The 24,096-nt window shown below is 48.6% G+C and overlaps 1 protein-coding gene across 9 annotated transcripts in view; it reads left to right on the top strand.

Annotated features, from left to right (window-relative positions):
• The first annotated feature begins 12,348 nt into the window (after positions 1–12,348).
• LOC110512159 (probable JmjC domain-containing histone demethylation protein 2C) overlaps positions 12,349–24,096 on the top strand; it is a 268,260-nt gene continuing 256,512 nt past the window's right edge. For 5 of the 9 annotated variants that reach the window (XM_036959745.1, XM_036959751.1, XM_036959750.1 and 2 more), the window contains exon 1: positions 12,349–12,745. In XM_036959745.1, coding sequence (XP_036815640.1) covers positions 12,584–12,745 — 162 coding nt within the window. In that variant the 5' untranslated portion in view covers positions 12,349–12,583. The remainder of the gene's footprint in view (positions 12,746–24,096) is intronic. The other 4 variants (XM_036959747.1, XM_036959746.1, XM_036959748.1 and 1 more) reach the window with 1 other exon arrangement.

Below are 24,096 nucleotides of genomic sequence, written 5' to 3' on the forward strand. Positions count from 1 at the left end.
TACTGATGAACCATACTATTGTGTTCTGGTCTGTAACCTACTGATGAACCATACTATTGTGTTCTGGTCTGGTTACTGAGGAACCATACTATTGTGTTCTGGTCTGGTTACTGATGAACCGTACTATTGTGTTCTGGTCTGTAACCTACTGATGAACCATACTATTGTGTTCTGGTCTGTAACCTACTGATGAACCGTACTATTGTGTTCTGGTCTGGTTACTGATGAACCGTACTATTGTGTTCTGGTCTGGTTACTGATGAACCGTACTATTGTGTTCTGGTCTGGTTACTGATGAACCATACTATTGTGTTCTGGTCTGGTTACTGATGAACCATACTATTGTGTTCTGGTCTGGTTACTGATGAACCATACTATTGTGTTCTGGTCTGGTTACTGATGAACCATACTATTGTGTTCTGGTCTGTAACCTACTGATGAACCGTACTATTGTGTTCTGGTCTGGTTACTGATGAACCATACTATTGTGTTCTGGTCTGGTTACTGATGAACCATACTATTGTGTTCTGGTCTGGTTACTGATGAACCATACTATTGTGTTCTGGTCTGTAACCTACTGATGAACCGTACTATTGTGTTCTGGTCTGGTTACTGATGAACCATACTATTGTGTTCTGGTCTGGTTACTGATGAACCGTACTATTGTGTTCTGGTCTGGTTACTGATGAACCATACTATTGTGTTCTGGTCTGGTTACTGATGAACCATACTATTGTGTTCTGGTCTGGTTACTGATGAACCATACTATTGTGTTCTGGTCTGGTTACTGATGAACCATACTATTGTGTTCTGGTCTGGTTACTGATGAACCATACTATTGTGTTCTGGTCTGGTTACTGATGAACCATACTATTGTGTTCTGGTCTGTAACCTACTGATGAACCATACTATTGTGTTCTGGTCTGGTTACTGATGAACCATACTATTGTGTTCTGGTCTGGTTACTGATGAACCATACTATTGTGTTCTGGTCTGGTTACTGATGAACCATACTATTGTGTTCTGGTCTGGTTACTGATGAACCGTACTATTGTGTTCTGGTCTGGTTACTGATGAACCATACTATTGTGTTCTGGTCTGTAACCTACTGATGAACCGTATACTATTGTGTTCTGGTCTGGTTACTGATGAACCATACTATTGTGTTCTGGTCTGGTTACTGATGAACCATACTATTGTGTTCTGGTCTGGTTACTGATGAACCATACTATTGTGTTCTGGTCTGGTTACTGATGAACCATACTATTGTGTTCTGGTCTGGTTACTGATGAACCATACTATTGTGTTCTGGTCTGGTTACTGATGAACCATACTATTGTGTTCTGGTCTGGTTACTGATGAACCATACTATTGTGTTCTGGTCTGGTTACTGATGAACCGTATACTATTGTGTTCTGGTCTGGTTACTGATGAACCGTACTATTGTGTTCTGGTCTGGTTACTGATGAACCGTACTATTGTGTTCTGGTCTGGTTACTGATGAACCATACTATTGTGTTCTGGTCTGGTTACTGATGAACCGTATACTATTGTGTTCTGGTCTGTAACCTACTGATGAACCGTACTATTGTGTTCTGGTCTGGTTACTGATGAACCATACTATTGTGTTCTGGTCTGGTTACTGATGAACCGTACTATTGTGTTCTGGTCTGGTTACTGATGAACCGTACTATTGTGTTCTGGTCTGGTTACTGATGAACCATACTATTGTGTTCTGGTCTGGTTACTGATGAACCATACTATTGTGTTCTGGTCTGGTTACTGATGAACCGTACTATTGTGTTCTGGTCTGGTTACTGATGAACCATACTATTGTGTTCTGGTCTGGTTACTGATGAACCATACTATTGTGTTCTGGTCTGGTTACTGATGAACCATACTATTGTGTTCTGGTCTGGTTACTGATGAACCGTACTATTGTGTTCTGGTCTGGTTACTGATGAACCATACTATTGTGTTCTGGTCTGGTTACTGATGAACCGTACTATTGTGTTCTGGTCTGGTTACTGATGAACCATACTATTGTGTTCTGGTCTGGTTACTGATGAACCGTACTATTGTGTTCTGGTCTGTAACCTACTGATGAACCATACTATTGTGTTCTGGTCTGGTTACTGATGAACCATACTATTGTGTTCTGGTCTGGTTACTGATGAACCATACTATTGTGTTCTGGTCTGGTTACTGATGAACCATACTATTGTGTTCTGGTCTGGTTACTGATGAACCATACTATTGTGTTCTGGTCTGGTTACTGATGAACCATACTATTGTGTTCTGGTCTGGTTACTGATGAACCATACTATTGTGTTCTGGTCTGGTTACTGATGAACCGTACTATTGTGTTCTGGTCAGTAACCTACTGATGGGAGATCAGAGGAAAAGCAGACCACTGGGAGCCTCCTGTTCCATGCAGTGGATTTAGTCTGTGAACAGGGGAAAGCCCTACAGTGTATTTCAGCTATTTTAAAGAGGGAAAAAATATAAATGTCCAGTCCACTCTACAGTGAAATAAACCCCAGCACACCATCCCGTTGCACATGATCTCATCCAATCAACCCCAGCTACAGGAGACGTTCTCCAAATGCACTGCAGAGGACTAATGTAATAAGAGACCATTGTATTAACCCAAATGGGCTTTCTTCCAAGGTCTTTAGTGAGCTATACATTAGCTCACAATGCTCTACTACTAATACACAGTAGTGGCCTGCTAACTTGTATAGTGATAGCCCCTTGTCGGAAAATATAGATGTCTTTCTATTTAGTAAATGGTAATGTCCAAGAATGTAGGCAGTCTAACGGCCCACAACGATATAGCAACATCAGCAGGACAGGAGACGAATCAGACTAAACTCAGGGGCACGGTGGTCATCACAGTATATTCACTATATCCTCAGGTCATATCATGTATAATGCATCTGGCATCTGATAGAATCTGTGGATTGAACTGTGGACTCCATCCACACAGTGGCAAGAAAAAGTATGTGAATCTTTTGGTAATACCTGGATTTCTGCATAAATTGGTCATCAAATTTGATCTGATCTTCATCCACTGGGATTGTCTGCCTCTAACCCTATTACAGGGGCTGAGTCACTGGCTTACTGGTGCTCTTCCATGCCGTCCCTAGGAGGGGTGCATCACTTGAGTGGGTTGAGTCACTGACGTGATCTTCCTGTCTGGGTCGGCACCCCACCTTGGGTTCGTGCCATGGCGGAGATCTTTGTGGGCTATACTGAAGATATCCCTCTAGTAGTGTGGGGGCTGTGCTTTGGCAAAGTGGGTGGGTTTATATCCTGCCTGTTTGGCCCTATCCGGGGGTATCATCGGATGAAGCCACAGTGCCTCCTGACCCCTCCTGTCTCAGCCTCCAGTATTTATGCTGCAGTAGTTCATGTGTCGGGGGGCTAGGGTCAGTCTGTTAAGTCTTATCCGGTGTCCTATGTGAATTTAAGTATGCTCTCTCTAATTCTCTATTTCTCTCTTTTTTTTCTCTCTCTCTGAGGTCCTGAGCCCTAGGACCATGCCCCAGGACTACCTGGCATGATGACTCCTGGCTGCCCCCTGTCCACCTGGTCATGCTGCTGCTCCAGTTTCAACTGTTCTGCCTGAGGCTATGGAACCCTGACCTGTTCACCGGATGTGCTACCTGTCCCAGACCTGCTGTTTTCAACTCTCTGGAGACAGCAGGAGCGGTAGAGATACTCTCAATGATCGGCTATGAAAAGCCAACTGACGTTTACTCCTGAGGTGCTGACTTGCTGCACCCTCGACAACTACTGTGATTATTATTATTCGACCCTGCTGGTCATTTATGAACATTTTAACATCTTGGCCATGTTCTGTTGTAATCTCCACGCGGCACAGCCAGAAGAGGACTGGCCACCCCTCATAGCCTGGTTCCTCTCTAGGTTTCTTCCTAGGTTTTGGCCTTTCTAGGGAGTCTTTCCTAGCCACCGTGCTTCTACACCTGCATTGCTTGCTGTTTGGGGATTTGGGCTGGATTTCTGTACAGCACTTTGAGATATCAGCTGATGTAAGAAGGGCTATTTAATAAAATTGATTTGATCTGAGTCACAACAATAGACAAACACAGCCTGTTTAAACTAATAATACACAAACAATTATACGTTTTCATGTCTTTATTGAACCTACCATGTAAACATTCACTGTGCAGGGTGGGAACAAGTATGTGAATCCTTGGATTTAATAACTCATTTGGCAGCAATAACCTCAACCAAACGTTTTCTGTAGTTGCGGATCAGACCTGCACAACGGTCGGGAAGAATTTAGGAAAATTCCTAAATTCCTAAATTTCAGTTCAGCAATATTCTTGAGATGTCTGATGTGAACCGCTCTCTTGACTTCATGCCACAGCATCTCAATCCAGAAGGCGTATTTTCTTCTGTTGAAGCCATTCTGTTGTTGATTTAATTCTGTGTTTTGGGTCGTTGTCCTGTTGCATCATCAAACTTCTGTTGAGATTCAATTGGCAGACAGATAGCCTTACATTCTCCTGCAAAATGTCCTAATAAACTTGGGAATTTGTTTTTCTGTCGATGACAGCAAGCCTTCCAGGTCCTGAGGCAGCAAAGCAGCTCCAAACCATGATGCTTCCTCCACCAGACTTTACAGTTGGGATGAGGTTTTGATGTTGGTGTGCTGGGCTTTTTTTTCTCCACACATAGTGTTGTGTGTTCCTTCCAAACATCTGTAGTTCCATCTGTCCACATAATATTTTGCCAGTAGCGCTGTGAAAAATGCAGGTGCATTTTTGCAAATTTCAGACTTGCAGCAAAATTTTTATTTGGACAACAGTGGCTTCTTCCGTGGTGTCCTCCCATGAACACCGTTCTTGTTTAGTGTTTTACGTATCGTAGACTCGTCAACAGAGATGTTAGCATGTAAGTCTTTAACTGACACAGTAAGATTCTTCTGAACCTCATTGAGCATTCTGCTCTGTGCTCTTGCAGACATCTTTCACTTACGGCCACTCCTAGGGAGAGCAGCAACAGAGCTGGACTTTCTCCATTTATAGACCATTTATAGACAACATCAAGACTTTTAGAGATACCTTTGTAACACTTTCCAGCTTTGTGCAAGTCAACAATTCTTAATCTTCAGTCTTCTGATATCTCTTTTGTTCGAGGCATGGTTCACATCAGGCAATGCTTCTTGTGAACAGCAAACTAACATTTTGTGAGTGTTTTTTATACTTCTAGGCAGCTCTAACCAACATCTTCAATCTTGTCTCATTGATTGGACTCCAGGTTAACTGACTCCTGACTCCAATTAGCTTTTGGAGAAGTCATTAGCCTTGGGGGGTTCACATACTTTTCCCAACCTACACTGTGAATGTTTAAATTATGTATTCAATATAGACAAGAAAAATACCATAATTTGTGTGTTATTAGTTTAATCCCACGGTGTTTGTCTGTTGTTGTGACTTAAATGAAGATCAGATCTAAATTTTATGACCAATTTATGCATAAACCCAAAGGGTTTTCTTGCCACAGTAGATAATACTGAATGTTATTCATGAGCCCGCCACGAGGCTGGAGAGATTCCCCACGGGATCCCTGGTCTCACCGTAGATAATACTGAATGTTATTCATGAACACGCCAGGAGGCTAGAGAGATTCCCCACGGGATCCCTGGTCTCACCGTAGATAATACTGAATGTTATTCATGAACACGCCAGGAGGCTGGAGAGATTCCCCACGGGATCCCTGGTCTCACCGTAGATAATACTGAATGTTATTCATGAACACGCCAGGAGGCTGGAGAGATTCCCCACGGGATCCCTGGTCTCACTGTAGATAATACTGAATGTTATTCATGAACACGCCAGGAGGCTAGAGAGATTCCCCACGGGATCCCTGGTCTCACCGTAGATAATACTGAATGTTATTCATGAACACGCCAGGAGGCTGGAGAGATTCCCCACGGGATCCCTGGTCTCACCGTAGATAATACTGAATGTTATTCATGAACACGCCAGGAGGCTGGAGAGATTCCCCACGGGATCCCTGGTCTCACCGTAGATAATACTGAATGTTATTCATGAACACGCCAGGAGGCTGGAGAGATTCCCCACGGGATCCCTGGTCTCACCGTAGATAATACTGAATGTTATTCATGAACACGCCAGGAGGCTGGAGAGATTCCCCACGGGATCCCTGGTCTCACTGTAGATAATACTGAATGTTATTCATGAACACGCCAGGAGGCTGGAGAGATTCCCCACGGGATCCCTGGTCTCACAAGCGAAGCTGAACACAGATGCCACATTGGTGCATTGAAGAGACAAGGCTTAACCTCTCCATGAACTGCCAGGGAAGGTGTTGCTACACAATGTCAACATTACAAGGCTGTTCAAAATGTGGAATCTTTACAATAACGGATAAGGATAGAATGACATTCCTCTTGAGTCAGACAATTGCATTTTTCTCTGTACGCTACATGCGAGGATTTGATTAATGCACGAAGAAGCAATTGCAGAAATAATGCAGTGATTTTGCTTCTGACTGAAAGCACGATGCCACTGAAGGGTGCGATGCCATTTCTGATTGCAGTCATTGGTGTTCAAGTGGCTGAACATTAGACTGGTGGAATTGTCTGCTCTGCTTGGGTACATCTCAGCTGGTTGGACTCTGTTTTCAGGAGGAGAGTGTATCTAGGTCCCAAAAGGCACCCTATTCTCTATATAGTGCACAACGTTTGACCAGGGCCCATAGAGTAGTGCACTATGTAGGGAATAGGGTTCTGTTTGGCCAAGCAGCACAGTTTAACAGTCGTCTCAGGTGACATGTAATTCTATCAGTAGCTGAGATATGTTTCTCCGTCTACTGCCCTGACCTGAAGGTAACACAAGGCTGATTGGCTCCAGTGGACAGGTTTTACATACAGCGAGACACCTTCTCCTTTATAATACAGGCAGCACAGCCATAAGGCAGCACAGCCATAAGGCAGCAGAGTCATAAGGCAGCACAGCCATAAGGCAGCACAGCCATAAGGCAGCACAGAACAGCCATAAGGCAGCACAGAACAGCCATAAGGCAGCACAGCCATAAGGCAGCATAGCCATAAGGCAGCATAGCACAGCCATAAGGCAGCACAGCACAGCCATAAGGCAGCACAGCCATAAGGCAGCACAATACAGCCATAAGGCAGCAGAGCACAGCCATAAGGCAGCACAGCCATAAGGCAGCACAACACAGCCATAAGGCAGCACAGCACAGCCATAAGGCAGCACAGCACAGCCATAAGGCAGCACAGCACAGCCATGAGGCAGCACAGCACAGCCAAAAGGCAGCACAGAACAGCCATAAGGCAGCACAACCATAAGGCAGCACAGCCATAAGAAAGCACAGCAGAGCCATAAGGCAGCACAGCACAGCCATAACGCAGCACAACACAGCCATAAGGCAGCACAGGCATAAGGCAGCACAGCACAGCCATAAGGCAGCACAGCCATAAGGCAGCACAGCACAGCCATAAGGCAGCAAAACACAGTCATAAGGCAGCACAGCCATAAGGCAGCACAGCCATAAGGCAGCACAGCACAGCCATAAGGCAGCGCAGCACAGCCATAAGGCAGTACAGCCATAAGGCAGCACAGCCATAAGGCAGCACAGCCATAAGGCAGCAGAGCACAGCCATAAGGCAGCACAGCCATAAGGCAGCATAGCACAGCCATAAGGCAGCACAGCACAGCCATAAGGCAGCACAGCCATAAGGCAGCACAGCCATAAGGCAGCAGAGCACAGCCATAAGGCAGCACAGCCATAAGGCAGCATAGCACAGCCATAAGGCAGCACAACACAGTCATTAGGCAGCACATCCATAAGGCAGCACAGCCATAAGGCAGCACAGCCATAAGGCAGCACAGCCATAAGGCATCACAGCACAGCCATAAGGCAGCACAGCCATAAGGCAGCACAGCACAGCAATAAGGCAGCACAGCACATCCATAAGGCAGCACAGCACAGCCATAAGGCAGCACAACACGGCCATAAGGCAGCACAGCCATAAGGCAGCACAGCAAAACCATAAGGCAGCACAACACAGCCATAAGGCAGCACAGCACAGCCATAAGGCAGCACCACACAGCCATAAGGCAGCACAATACAACCATAAGGCAGCACAACACAGCCATAAGGCAGCACAACACAGCCATAAGGCAGCACAACACAGCCATAAGGCAGCACAGCCATAAGGCAGCACAGCACAGCCATAAGGCAGCACAGCCATAAGGCAGCACAGCACAGCCATAAGGCTGCACAGCACAGCCATAAGGCAGCACAGCCATAAGGCAGCACAGCCATAAGAAAGCACAACACAGCCATAAGGCAGCACAGCCATAAGGCAGCACAGCCATAAGGCAGCACAACACAGCCATAAGGCTGCACAGCACAGCCATAAGGCAGCACAGCCATAAGAAAGCACAACACAGCCATAAGGCAGCACAGCCATAGGGCAGCACAGCACAGCCATAAGGCAGCACAGCACAGCCATAAGGCAGCACAGCCATAAGGCAGCACAGCACAGCCATAAGGCAGCACAGCACAGCCATAAGGCAGCACAGCACAGCCATAAGGCAGCACAGCATAGCCATAAAGCAGCACAGCCATAAGGCAGCACAGCACAGCCATAAGGCAGCACAGCACAGCCATAAGGCAGCACAGCCATAAGGCAGCACAGCATAGCCATAAAGCAGCACAGCCATAAGGCAGCACAACACAGCCATAAGGCAGCACAACACAGCCATAAGGCTGCACAGCACAGCCATAAGGCAACACAACACAGCCATAAGGCAGCACAGCCATAAGGCAGCACAGCCATAAGAAAGCACAGCACAGCCATAAGGCAGCACAGCACAACCACAAGGCAGCACAGCCATAAGGCAGCACAGCACAGCCATAAGGCAGCACAGCCATAAGGCAGCACAGCCATAAGAAAGCACAGCACAGCCATAAGGCAGCACAGCACAACCACAAGGCAGCACAGCCATAAGGCAGCACAGCACAGCCATAAGTCAACACAGCCATAAGGCAAGGCAGCACAGCCATAAGGCATTCTCAGGGGGAGAGCTGTAAAGGGATAAACAGAGAAACACACTAAACATATTATAGATGTTTCCCTAAACTGGAGCTGCATCAACATGAGAAAACAATTTTTTTTACATAAAAAAAATAAACATCAACATCATTTTCTTACATGTAAAATATATATTGTCTTATGCATCGTATTTTATATCTGTCGAGTTATTATCAAAATATACACCACTAATATTCAATATAATAATACATCCTTTTATTTTTTGGGACAAATGTACATAATGTTTCAGCAGCAAAACCAGGTGGACTGGGGACAGCAAGGAGTCATCGGGCCAGGTAGTCCTGAGGCATGGTCCTAGGGCCAGGTGGACTGGGGACAGCAAGGAGTCATCAGGCAAGGTAGTCCTGAGGCATGGTCCCAGGGCCAGGTGAACTGGGGACAGCAAGGAGTCATCAGGCCAGGTAGTCCTGAGGCATGGTCCTAGGGCCAGGTGGACTGGGGACAGCAAGGAGTCATCAGGCCAGGTAGTCCCGAGGCATGGTCCCAGGGCTCAGGTCCTCTGGGAGGGGAGAGGGAGAGAGAGAGAATTAGAGGGAGCACACTTAAATTCACACAGGACACCGGATAAGACAAGAGAAGTCCTCCAGATATAACAGACTGACCCTAGCCCCCCGACACATAAACTACTGCAGCATAAATACTGGAGGCTGAGACAGGAGGGATTGGGAGACACTGTGGCCCTGTCCGATGATACCCCCAGACAGGGCCAAACAGGCAGGATATAACCCCACCCACTTTGCCAAAGCACAGCCCCCACACCACTAGACTGATATCTTCAACCAAGAACCAAGAACAACCAAGAACGGACAGGAAGATCACCAGGATGTGTACTCAAAGCGTGCGCTGACCAACTGTCAAGTGTCTTCACTGACATTTTCAACCTCTCCCTGACCGAGTCTGTAATACCAACATGTTTGAAGCAGACCACCATAATCCCTGTGCCAAAGAACACCAAGGTAACCTGCCTAATTGACTACCACCCTGTAGCACTCGCGTCTGTAGCCATGAAGTGCTTTGAAAGGCTGGTCGTGGCTCACATCACCACCATTATCCCAGAAACCCCTAGACCCACTCCAATTTGCACACCGCCCTAACAGATCCACAGATGATACAATCTCTATTGCACTCCACACTGCTCCAAGCTCATCAATAAGCTATGGACCCTGGGACATAACACCTCCCTCTGCAACTAAATCCTGGACTTCCTGACGGGTCGCCCCCAGGTGGTAAGGGTAGATAACAACACATCCGTCACTCTGATCCTCAACACAGGGGCCCCTCAGGGGTGCATTCTCAGTCCCCTCCTGTACTCCCTGTTCACCCACGACTACATGGCCAGGCACAACTCCAACACCATCATTAAGTTTGCTGATGACACAACAGTGGTAGGCCTGATCACCGACAACGATGAGACAGCCTATAGGGAGGAGGTCAGAGACCTGGTCGTGTGGTGCCAGAATAACAACCTCTCCCTCAACGTGATCAAGACAAAGGAGATGATTGTGGACTACAGGAAAAGGGGGACCAAGTACGTCCCCATTCTCATCAACGGGGCTGTAGTGGAGCAGGTTGAGAGCTTCAAGTTCCTTGGTGTCCACATCACCAACAAACTATCATGGTCCAAACACACTAAGACAGTTGTGAAGAGGGCACGACAAAACCGACTCCCCCTCAGGAGACTGAAAAGATTTGGCATGGGTCCTCAGATCCTCAAAAAGTTCTATAGCTGCACCATCGAGAGCACTGACTGACTGACTGGTTGTATCACTGCCTGGTATGATAACTGCTCGGCATCTGACCGTAAGGTGCTACAGATGGTAGTGCGTACGGCCCAGTATATCACCGGGGCCAAGCTTCCTGCCATCCAGGACCTCTACACCTTCAGAGGAAGGCCCAACAAATTGTCAAAGATTCCAGCCACCCTTGTCATAGACTGTTCTATCTGCTACCGCACGGCTACAGTTCTCTGCTGCCAATGACTGGAACGATTTGCAAAAATCACTGAAGCTGGAGACTCATATCTCCCTCACTAACTTTAAGCACCAGCTGTCAGAGCAGCTCACAGATCACTGCACCTGTACATAGTCCATCTGTAAATAGCACATCTAACTACCTCAACCCCATACTGTTATTTATTTTTTCTCCTTTGCACCCCAGTATCTCTACTTGCACATTCATCTTCTGCACATCTATCACTCCAGTGTTTAATTGCTAAATTGTAATTACTTCGCCACCACGGCCTATTTATTGCCTTACCTCCCTTATCTTACCTCATTTGCACTCACTGCATATAGACCTTTTCTATTGTGTTATTGACTGTATGTTTGTTTATTTCATGTGTTCTCAACTAGCCTACCTGGTTAAATAAAGGTGAAATATATATATTTTTAAAAGCAATAAGTCTAGGTCCAAAAGGTTTCTCAACAGCTTCTATCCCCAAGCCATAAAACCTCTAAACAGCTAATCAAATGGCCGCCCAGACTATTTGCATTGCCCCTCAGCCTTTTACCCTGCTGCTACTGTCTGTTTATTATCTTTGCATAGTCACTTTAACTCTACCTACATGTACATATTACCGGAATTACCTCGACTAACTTTTGCCCCTAAACATAGCCTCGCTATTGTTATTTTACTGCTGCTCTCTAATTATTTGTTACTTTTATTTCTTATTTTTTTTACTTATCTATTTGTTTTAACTTAACACGTATTTTTCTTAAAATGTCATTTTTGGTTAAGGGCTTGAAAGTAAGCTTTTCACTGTAAGGTCTTCTTCATGTGTTGTATTCAGCGGCATGTGACATATCCAATTTGATTTGATTTGATATATTCCTTTTTGTAACAGTGGTAGAGAATATATCTGTGTCTGGCGGACGGAGAAGTCTGCTGCTGCGGTGTTACACGGTCGTCTGCCTCGGGAGCGGAGGGATACAGTGTTTCACCACGGCAGTGATGTGGGTGCGGAGGGATACCATGTTTTACCACGGCAGTGATGTGGGTGCGGAGGGATACCGTGTTTTACCGCGGCAGTGATGTGTTCCAGTGTTGGTCTACCTCGGGGAGCGGAGGGATACCTTTTCCACGGCAGTGATGTGGGAACGGAGGGATACCGTGTATCGCCACGGCAGTGCTGTGGGAGCGGAGGGATACCGTGTATCGCCACGGCAGTGATGTGGGAGCGGAGGGATACCGTGTATCGCCACGGCAGTGATCTGGGAGCGGAGGGATACCGTGTTTCGCCACGGAGCTGAAGATCGACTGTTTACGGGTGGAGACTGCAAGGAATTTAAATCCCCCCCGGGTTGTTACGCTACACGTTAAAGACGAAATAACAGTGGTAGTTGATGCGTTTCTTTGGATTATTCAGTTCAGTTTAATGTAGTACATGTGAGCTCGATAGGCCGTCGGTGTTAGAGTTTTCCAGGGGGTTGTTTTCGCTGTCAGTGGATGGCCATGGCGGTGGAGACGCGACCGGAGCTGGTTGGGAAGCGGTTCCTGTGTGTCGGTGGAGACGAGCCGCTGGATCTCCGGGATATCGGCCGCTGGGGCTGGCGAGCTGGGGTCATCCGAGCCGTTACTCACCGGGACAACAACCATTCAGAGTTGACGGTAAGGAATTGTATATTATTTTTAATTGTTTGTCCGACCGTAGAGGCATTTGGTGTTGGTTTGGCTTTGTAAAGATGAAGTTAGCTTCTTAACGCCGTTAGCTGGTTTTCAGTCGCTATTGGCATATAATTATAATAAATACATACATTATCTATCTTGTATGAAGTAAATTTAGTTTTGTATCTTTTATAACTGTTTGGCAGTAGCGTCAGACGTTAGTCTTGATCTATCTACCGTAAACCTGACGTTATGCTAGTTTAGCTAACTGTCCGTTAGTAAGGGCGCGTGTCAACAATGTCAGAGATTTCTAACAGCAAATAAACCCGAGAGAGATGAGAGATAGCAGGGAGAGAACATGGAGAGATAACATGGAGAGAGAGCAGGGTGAGAGAGGGGTAAGCAAGCAGAGAGATAGCTGGGACCGGTTTCCCAAAATCATATTAAGGCTAAATTAATCGTCAGAACCATTGACCTGTGATTAAATGACCTAGCTAGCCAACGTTGAGTCGATCACAGCTCTAGCGACCCTTTCCTCGATTTCCACATCAAGGCTGAAATTCCATGACTTGTACAATAATTATCTAGAACCTGAAGTGCATATTAACAACTGGCATGCCCACCAGTTGTAAAGAGGACAAACATGTTGAATGTGCGGGATAAATAGGTCAATAATTCCAGATTTGTCCTAAATCACAGGGCCCATGTAAAAACCCACTATTTGTTGTTTGTTGCCAGATTTCTAATGGTAAAGCTGTGTTGCTAATGTAGCCTACGTGAATACTGTCTGACAGGTAGCCAGATAAATGAATAGTTGCATTTACTTTGGGCCCCTTTTTATCAGCCAGGAATGAACAGCTGAGTGAACACAAGGATTTAAGATTAGATCATCATGTCACACACAACTTGCCATTGTACTAGTGTCAGTAGCTGGAATAGCAACACAATTACACTGTCTGGCTGTGTGTTGCTGGTTGAATGGAGGCCTGTCTGGCTGTGTGTTGCTGGTTGAATGGAGGCCTGTCTGGCTGTGTGTTTCTGGTTGAACTGAGGCCTGTCTGGCTGTGTGTTGCTGGTTGAATGGTGGACTGTCTGGCTGTGTGTTGCTGGTTGAACGGAGGCCTGTCTGGCTGTGTGTTGCTGGTTGAACTGAGGCCTGTCTGGCCGTGTGTTGCTGGTTGAACGGAGGCCTGTCTGGCCGTGTGTTGCTGGTTGAACGGAGGCCTGTCTGGCCGTGTGTTGCTGGTTGAACGGAGGCCTTTCTGGCTGTGTGTTGCTGGTTGAACGGAGGCCTGTCTGGCCGTGTGTTGCTGGTTGAACGGAGGCCTGTCTGGCCGTGTGTTGCTGGTTGAACGGAGGCCTGTCTGGCTGTGTGTTGCTGAGTTGGGAATCTGTAAACGTGTAGCTAGCTAGGCTGTGTGTTGCTGAGTTGGGAATCTGTAAACGTGTAGCTAGCTAGGCTGTGACACGCCGTTGTGCCAACAATAGCTTCAAAAAGTGTTTGGTTCAGAGTACTGTGTGTGTGGAGGGAGAATCAACATGCCGTACAGTATGTTTTGAGGAGTAGGATCTGAACAAGAACACCTTGGCTACACTCATTCATTCTTATCACTGTTAAAACCAGACTGCATGTAGGCCAGCTAGTTGTTTCAATGACTTCTGTTTCAGAGAAAATACACCAATCATTTTACTATGACAATAACGGTAGTTGAAATGAACATGTATTTTGTTGCCCTAGGAGACAGAATGTAACATGAGACTGGTGGTGGTCAGCAGCACCCCTCCCCCACCGGTACCACAACATAAGGCAGCCATGTCTGTGTTCTATGACAGTAGGCTCTCTCTGGTTTCCAGATTGCAAAGCCGGGGTTCAGGCCCCTGTCAGGAGGCCAAGCCGCCGGGGTTCGGGCCCCTGTCAGCAGGCCAAGCCGCCGGGGTTCGGGCCCCTGTCAGCAGGCCAAGCCGCTGGGGTTCGGGTCCCTGTTGGGAGGCCAAGCCGCCGGGGTTCGGGCCCCTGTCGGGAGGCCAAGCCGCCGGGGTTCGGGCCCCTGTCGGGAGGCCAAGCCGCCGTGGTTCGGGCCCCTGTCGGGAGGCCAAGCCGCCGGGGTTCGGGCCCCTGTCGGGAGGCCAAGCCGCCGGGGTTCGGGCCCCTGTCGGGAGGCCAAGCCGCCGGGGTTCGGGCCCCTGTCGGGAGGCCAAGCCGCCGGGGTTCGGGCCCCTGTCGGCAGGCCAAGCCGCTGGGGTTCGGGCCCCTGTCGGGAGGCCAAGCCGCCGGGGTTCGGGCCCCTGTCGGGAGGCCAAGCCGCCGGGGTTCGGGCCCCTGTCGGGAGGCCAAGCCGCCGGGGTTCGGGCCCCTGTCGGGAGGCCAAGCCGCCGGGGTTCGGGCCCCTGTCGGGAGGCCAAGCCGCCGGGGTTCGGGCCCCTGTCGGGAGGCCAAGCCGCCGGGGTTCGGGCCCCTGTCGGGAGGCCAAGCCGCCGGGGTTCGGGCCCCTGTCGGGAGGCCAAGCCGCCGGGGTTCGGGCCCCTGTCGGGAGGCCAAGCCGCCGGGGTTCGGGCCCCTGTCGGGAGGCCAAGCCGCCGGGGTTCGGGCCCCTGTCGGGAGGCCAAGCCGCCGGGGTTCGGGCCCCTGTCGGGAGGCCAAGCCGCCGGGGTTCGGGCCCCTGTCGGGAGGCCAAGCCGCCGGGGTTCGGGCCCCTGTCGGGAGGCCAGGCCGGGTTTCGTCTAGGCTAGCACTACATCTCCACAGCAGCTGACTACCAGACACTGCCTTTCCAGCGTAGGTCTGATAGTTCTCCTAGATTAAATCCCTAACTTCCAAAATAGGATAGGTCATGTCAATAACATTTATTGTTAATATAGTGTTGGGGATAATATGTTGACATGATTCCTACTAGCGCCAGTACAGCCCTGGTAATCCATAATTACCGCTCTGTCCCTCTTCACCAGAGTGTAACATGTTGTTTCACACAGTTGAAGGACACTAACAAAGCATTGTATAACATCAAGATGTCTTCCACAATAGAGGATCTTCAAACGTCTGCCTGGCCCCACCCTCTGCAGTGAAGAGTTTCATTACTGGAACACTGGGAAGGAATTGATTGTTTGGATTAACAGTAACTCTGTAAATCCATAAATACCTTTTTTTCAACACGTCCTCCTTAAAGAACCTGTTTAGTTACCTTGGTAGACTGTAGGCCAGGTGGTCTCAGTAACCTGGAGTGGGACCCACTTCCTGTTTCCAGTCAGATACATGTTGGAATCATTGGGTCCTGTTGAGTTGGCCAGGAGATGGAAATATGTCTGTCGTAGGACTATACAGCGTTATTTACACCACTACTGATTGTTTCAGACGTCTAGTGGTTAGAGTGGAGGGCCGGCGGGTAGCCTAGTGGTTAGAGTGTAGGGACGGCAGGTAGACTAGTGGTTAGAGTGTAGGGACGGCAGGTAGACTAGTGGTTAGAGTGTAGGGACGGCAGGTAGCCTAGTGGTTGGAGCGGAGGGACGGCAGGTAGCCTAGTGGTTGGAGCGGAGGGACGGCAGGTAGCCTAGTGGTTGGAGCGGAGGGACGGCAGGTAGCCTAGTGGTTGGAGCGGAGGGACGGCAGGTAGCCTAGTGGTTGGTGCGGAGGGACGGCAGGTAGCCTAGTGGTTGGAGCGGAGGGACGGCAGGTAGCCTAGTGGTTGGAGCGGAGGGACGGCAGGTAGCCTAGTGGTTGGAGCGGAGGGACGGCAGGTAGCCTAGTGGTTGGAGCGGAGGGACGGCAGGTAGCCTAGTGGGTGGAGCGGAGGGGCGGCAGGGCTGCCTAGTGGTTGGAGCGTTGGGCCAGTAACCGGCAGGGCTGCCTAGTGGTTGGAGCGTTGGGCCAGTAACCGGCAGGGCTGCCTAGTGGTTGGAGCGTTGGGCCAGTAACCGGCAGGGCTGCCTAGTGGTTGGAGCGTTGGGCCAGTAACCGGCAGGGCTGCCTAGTGGTTGGAGCGTTGGGCCAGTAACCGGCAGGGCTGCCTAGTGGTTGGAGCGTTTGGCCAGTAACCGGCAGGGCTGCCTAGTGGTTGGAGCGTTGGGCCAGTAACCGGCAGGGCTGCCTAGTGGTTGGAGCGTTGGGCCAGTAACCGGCAGGGCTGCCTAGTGGTTGGAGCGTTGGGCCAGTAACCGGCAGGGCTGCCTAGTGGTTGGAGCGTTGGGCCAGTAACCGGCAGGGCTGCCTAGTGGTTGGAGCGTTGGGCCAGTAACCGGCAGGGCTGCCTAGTGGTTGGAGCGTTGGGCCAGTAACCGGCAGGGCTGCCTAGTGGTTGGAGCGTTGGGCCAGTAACCGACAGGGCTGCCTAGTGGTTGGAGCGTTGGGCCAGTAACCGGCAGGGCTGCCTAGTGGTTGGAGCGTTGGGCCAGTAACCGGCAGGTAGCCTAGTGGTTAGAGCGTTGGGCAAGTAACCGGTAGGTAGCCTAGTGGTTAGAGCGTTGGGCTAGTAACTGAAAGGTTGCAAGATCAAATCCCAGCACTGACAAGGTAAAAATCTGTTGTTCTGCCCCTGAACAAGACAGTTAACCCACTGTTTCCCGGTTTGTTCTTAACAGACTTGCCTAGTTAAATAAAGGTAAAATAAAAAATAGTAGTGGTTTCTAGAATGTCTCATTAATCTTCTGTTCTAAATGTTTTTGATTCTCGTTGCTTTTGTCTTATTTACTGTTGGTACAGTGACACACAGTATTAATTGACATAATGGTAACAACAAACTGCCCGAGAACATCGTACTTTCCTGAAAGTATATAACTCTGCCTGCTGATTGGCCTCGTTTATTCTGTAGCAGTGTGAGTCACTGGCTTGGTACTTTGATATTTCAGACAGCAGAGCTCTCATTAGGAGTGGAGAGGGAGAGAGAGACTCTCTTTCACCAATGCCTGGACTGTATCCCGTAGCAACAGCGGCGTAGCCATGTGAATGACGGGTTCTCTGAGTTCACCAGCTCTAGTTAGCTCCACGTTGCTTAACATTCTCCTGCTCCACATCAGGACACGATCAGATTCAGATCCTGTTTAACACGGTCTGTTCTGCCCTCGTAGACATGGTAACCTAATGAGAAGGACAAGGCTGGTGTTGGATGTAGCGTCAAGCATAGAGTATTTACCGTATAGGCTCGCCTACATGTCATGTATCATCTGTGTCTGTTGACTGATATAAAGGAGTGTTACGTCATGTAGGCCCAACCTTCATCATTTACACTTCTGTTTTTCACACTATTTCACTCCTTTTCCCCAGGGAATACATACTTATCACCCTGTGGTCTTTATGCCCAGTTAGTAGGCTAGGTTTTCCTCTGTTCTGAGACGGCCCAGACCTTCCAACCCATCTCTGTACTGACCCAGTTCTCTGAGACGGCCCAGTCCTTCCAACCCATCTCTGTACTGACCCTGTTCTCTGAGACGGCCCAGACCTTCCAACCCATCTCTGTACTGACCCTGTTCTCTGAGACGGCCCAGTCCTTCCAACCCATCTCTGTACTGACCCTGTTCTCTGAGACGGCCCAGACCTTCCAACCCATCTCTGTACTGACCCTGTTCTCTGAGACGGCCCAGTCCTTCCAACCCATCTCTGTACTGACCCTATTCTCTGAGACGGCCCAGACCTTCCAACCCATCTCTGTACTGACCCTGTTCTCTGAGACTGCCCAGACCTTCCAACCCATCTCTGTACTGACCCTGTTCTCTGAGACGGCCCAGACCTTCCAACCCATCTCAGTACTGACCCAGTTCTCTGAGACGGCCCAGTCCTTCCAACCCATCTCTGTACTGACCCTGTTCTCTGAGACGGCCCAGTCTCCCCAGACCTTCCAACCCCATCTCTGTACTGACCCAGTTCTCTGAGATGGCCCAGACCTTCCAACCCATCTCTGTACTGACCCAGTTCTCTGAGACGGCCCAGACCTTCCAACCCATCTCTGTACTGACCCTGTTCTCTGAGACGGCCCAGACCTTCCAACCCATCTCTGTACTGACCCAGTTCTCTGAGACGGCCCAGTCCTTCCAACCCATCTCTGTACTGACCCAGTTCTCTGAGACGGCCCAGACCTTCCAACCCATCTCTGTACTGACCCAGTTCTCTGAGACGGCCCAGACCTTCCAACCCATCTCTGTACTGACCCTGTTCTCTGAGACGGCCCAGTCTCCCCAGAGCTTCCAACCCCATCTCTGTACTGACCCAGTTCTCTGAGACGGCCCAGTCTCCCCAGACCTTCCAACCCCATCTCTGTACTGACCCAGTTCTCTGAGACGGCCCAGACCTTCCAACCCATCTCTGTACTGACCCAGTTCTCTGAGACGGCCCAGACCTTCCAACTCATCTCTGTTCTGACCCAGTTCTCTCTGCTCTTGTTGAATATATCCAGATGTCTTTGTTTTAGACCCAACTGTATGTTAGTTTTTCAGGACATACTTTCCCAAATCAAATAAACTGAATGTTATTCTAAGGTCTCCACTCCAAATGTTTTGGCCGTTGATATTAAAACATGGTGGTGTTTGAGCCCCTGATATTAAAACAGGGTGGTGTTTGAGCCCCTGATATTAAAACAGGGTGGTGTTTGAGCCCCTGATATTAAAACATGGTGGTGTTTGAGCCCCTGATATTAAAACAGGGTGGTGTTTGAGCCCCTGATATTAAAACATAGTGGTGTTTGAGCCCCTGATATTAAAACAGGGTGGTGTTTGAGCCCCTGATATTAAAACAGGGTGGTGTTTGAGCCCCTGATATTAAAACAGGGTGGTGTTTGAGCCCCTGATATTAAAACATGGTGGTGTTTGAGCCCCTGATATTAAAACATGGTGGTGTTTGAGCCCCTGATATTAAAACATGGTGGTGTTTGAGCCCCTGATATTAAAAACATGGTGGTGTTTGAGCCGTTGTCTCTGTGGTGGCAGAGTGCGTATTGGAGGAGCCCGCTGGAATGCCTCAGTCATTAAACCAACCAGGACCTAAACAAGTTTACTCTTGTTACTTCATGTTAGGTACTTGGCCTTGTTTTCATAGTAAATCCAGCCCATCCTTCTGCATGACCAATATCATATTGTTCTGTAATATTATCTAGCTGTAGCTGCACTGAAAATCATTTCCACTTCCTGTTTTATTGCTCCCACTTGTATTGCTCAGTCTGTCCGTTTGGAAATGCGAGCCAGTCTGAGGAGCCATCAAATCATGTTGTTGTTAATGTCCTGCCTCTGTCCTGAACGCTGCTTCCCTTCCTGGCGTTAGCATCGTGTCTCCCCCCAATGGATCCCTGTTCTCTATGTAGTGGACTGCTGTAGACCAGGGCCCGTGGGCCAGTGGACTGCTGTAGACCAGGGCCCGTGGGCCAGTGGACTGCTGTAGACCAGGGCCCGTGGGCCAGTGGACTGCTGTAGACCAGGGCCCGTGGGCCAATGGACTGCTGTAGACCAGGGCCCGTGGGCCAATGGACTGCTGTAGACCAGGGCCCGTGGGCCAGTGGACTGCTGTAGACCAGGGCCCGTGGGCCAGTGGACTGCTGTAGACCAGGGCCCGTGGGCCAGTGGACTGCTGTAGACCAGGGCCCGTGGGCCAGTGGACTGCTGTAGACCAGGGCCCGTGGGCCAGTGGACTAATGGGGGGGGCACACAGGGACATTTCTGTGCTGTGATTTGACATGTTATAAAGAAGCACACAGGAATCCATACATCCAGTAGTGGGTCTAGCAGTCTGTTTCCGATGGCTTGGTTTCTGTTTTTTAACAATGACCGAGACAGATTATGGTAGTAATATGATTTACTACAGGTCTGACACATCCAAACCCTTTGAATGACAAAGTACCTGTTTCTACTTGCAGGAAGTTATCTTCAGCTGGAAGACAACCCGGTGAACCTACTGGGGTTTGGTCTGACACACTGGGTCGTATCTGGAGCGCTGTCTAGATATTCAGTTAGGGGATTAGTTGGGGGTTGCCCAGCCTCTGCTGTGTGGCAACCTATATAGTTTGCTGTGGATTAACAACTGATGCGTTTAGTACAAAGTACTTGTTGACATTGCGTCAGTCATTGTGCAGTAGATTGTAGGTCAGTATATTCAGCAAGGTTGTATTCTTAAAGGAGTCAAATCAAATCAAGATACAGTAGATGGTATAGAGTACAGTATATAATACAAGGTTGTGTTCTTAAAGGAGTCAAATCAAATCAAGATACAGTAGATGGTATAGAGTACCGTATATAATACAAGGTTGTGTTCTTAAAGGAGTCAAATCAAATCAAGATACAGTAGATGGTATAGAGTACAGTATATAATACAAGGTTGTGTTCTTAAAGGAGTCCTAGCACTTTATTTCACATCATACCTGTAGTAAAATGTACTAAACTAAGAGTAACAATAAGGAGGCTATATACAGGGAGTACCATTACTGAGTCAATGTGGAGGCTATATACAGGGGGTACCGGTACAGAGTCAATGTGGAGGCTATATACAGGGGGTACCATTACTGAGTCAATGTGGAGGCTATATACAGGGAGTACCATTACTGAGTCAATGTGTGGGGTACCGGTTAGTGGAGGTAATATATACAGGGGGTACCATTACTGAGTCAATGTGGAGGCTATATACAGGGAGTACCATTACTGAGTCAATGTGTGGGGTACCGGTTAGTGGAGGTAATATATACAGGGAGTACCATTACTGAGTCAGTGTGGGGTACCGGTTAGTGGAGGTAATATATACAGGGGGTACCATTACTGAGTCAATGTGTGGGGTACCGGTTAGTGGAGGTAATATATACAGGGAGTACCATTACTGAGTCAATGTGTGGGGTACCGGTTAGTGGAGGTAATATATACAGGGGGTACCATTACTGAGTCAGTGTGTGGGGTACCGGTTAGTGGAGGTAATATATACAGGGGGTACCATTACTGAGTCAGTGTGGGGTACCGGTTAGTGGAGGTAATATATACAGGGAGTACCATTACTGAGTCAGTGTGGGGTACCGGTTAGTGGAGGTAATATATACAGGGGGTACCATTACTGAGTCAGTGTGTGGGGTACCGGTTAGTGGAGGTAATATATACAGGGGGTACCATTACTGAGTCAGTGTGGGGTACCGGTTAGTGGAGGTAATATATACAGGGGGTACCATTACTGAGTCAGTGTGTGGGGTACCGGTTAGTGGAGATAATATATACAGGGGGTACCATTACTGAGTCAATGTGTGGGGTACCGGTTAGTGGAGGTAATATATACAGGGAGTACCATTACTGAGTCAGTGTGGGGTACCGGTTAGTGGAGGTAATATATACAGGGAGTACCATTACTGAGTCAGTGTGGGGTACCGGTTAGTGGAGGTCATATATACAGGGGGTACCATTACTGAGTCAATGTGTGGGGTACCGGTTAGTGGATGTCATTGAGGTAATATATACACAAGGGGTACCGGTACTGAAAACACACTGCCCCTGTCAATATGGACGACACACTGCCCCTGTCAATATGGACGACACACTGCCCCTGTCAATATGGACGACACACTGCCCCTGTCAATACTGGCCCAACTGTTCTGGGGAACTATGGGAAGCTTCATAATGTGACTGGCCCAACTGTTCTGGGGAACTATGGGAAGCTTCATAATGTGACTGGCCCAACTGTTCTGGGGAACTACAGGAAGCTTCATAATGTGACTGGCCCAACTGTTCTGGGGAACTACGGGAGGCTTCATAATGTGACTGGCCCAACTGTTCTGGGGAACTATGGGAAGCTTCATAATGTAACATAACGTGACTGGCCCAACTGTTCTGGGGAACTATGGGAAGCTTCATAATGTGACTGGCCCAACTGTTCTGGGGAACTATGGGAAGCTTCATAATGTGACTGGCCCAACTGTTCTGGGGAACTACAGGAAGCTTCATAATGTGACTGGCCCAACTGTTCTGGGGAACTATGGGAGGCTTCATAATGTGACTGGCCCAACTGTTCTGGGGAACTATGGGAGGCTTCATAATGTGACTGGCCCAACTGTTCTGGGGAAATATGGGAAGCTTCATAATGTAACATAACGTGACTGGCCCAACTGTTCTGGGGAACTATGGGAAGCTTCATAATGTGACTGGCCCAACTGTTCTGGGGAACTACGGGAAGCTTCATAATGTGACTGGCCCAACTGTTCTGGGGAACTATGGGAGGCTTCATAATGTGACTTGCCCAACTGTTCTGGGGAACTACGGGAAGCTTCATAATGTGACTGGCCCAACTGTTCTGGGGAACTATGGGAGGCTTCATAATGTGACTGGTCCAACTGTTCTGGGGAACTATGGGAAGCTTCATAATGTGACTGGCCCAACTGTTCTGGGGAACTATGGGAGGCTTCATAATGTAACATAATGTGACTGGCCCAACTGTTCTGGGGAACTATGGGAGGCTTCATAATGTGACTGGCCCAACTGTTCTGGGGAACTATGGGAAGCTTCATAATGTGACTGGCCCAACTGTTCTGGGGAACTTTGGGAAGCTTCATAATGTGACTGGCCCAACTGTTCTGGGGAACTATGGGAAGCTTCATAATCTGACTGGCCCAACTGTTCTGGGGAACTATGGGAAGCTTCATAATGTGACTGGCCCAACTGTTCTGGGGAACTATGGGAGGCTTCATAATGTGACTGGCCCAACTGTTCTGGGGAAATATGGGAGGCTTCATAATGTAACATAATGTGACTGGCCCAACTGTTCTGGGGAACTATGGGAGGCTTCATAATGTAACATAATGTGACTGGCCCAACTGTTCTGGGGAACTATGGGAGGCTTCATAATGTGACTGGCCCAACTGTTCTGGGGAACTATGGGAGGCTTCATAATGTGATTGGCCCAACTGTTCTGGGGAACTATGGGAGGCTTCATAATGTGACTGGCCCAACTGTTCTGGGGAACTATGGGAAGCTTCATAATGTGACTTGCCCAACTGTTCTGGGGAACTACGGGAAGCTTCATAATGTGACTGGCCCAACTGTTCTGGGGAAATATGGGAGGCTTCATAATGTGACTGGTCCAACTGTTCTGGGGAACTATGGGAAGCTTCATAATGTGACTGGCCCAACTGTTCTGGGGAACTATGGGAGGCTTCATAATGTAACATAATGTGACTGGCCCAACTGTTCTGGGGAACTATGGGAGGCTTCATAATGTGACTGGCCCAACTGTTCTGGGGAACTATGGGAAGCTTCATAATGTGACTGGCCCAACTGTTCTGGGGAACTTTGGGAAGCTTCATAATGTGACTGGCCCAACTGTTCTGGGGAACTATGGGAAGCTTCATAATCTGACTGGCACAACTGTTCTGGGGAACTATGGGAAGCTTCATAATGTGACTGGCCCAACTGTTCTG

Source organism: Oncorhynchus mykiss, chromosome 23 (assembly GCF_013265735.2).
Source record: "Oncorhynchus mykiss isolate Arlee chromosome 23, USDA_OmykA_1.1, whole genome shotgun sequence".
NCBI lineage: Eukaryota > Metazoa > Chordata > Actinopteri > Salmoniformes > Salmonidae > Oncorhynchus > Oncorhynchus mykiss.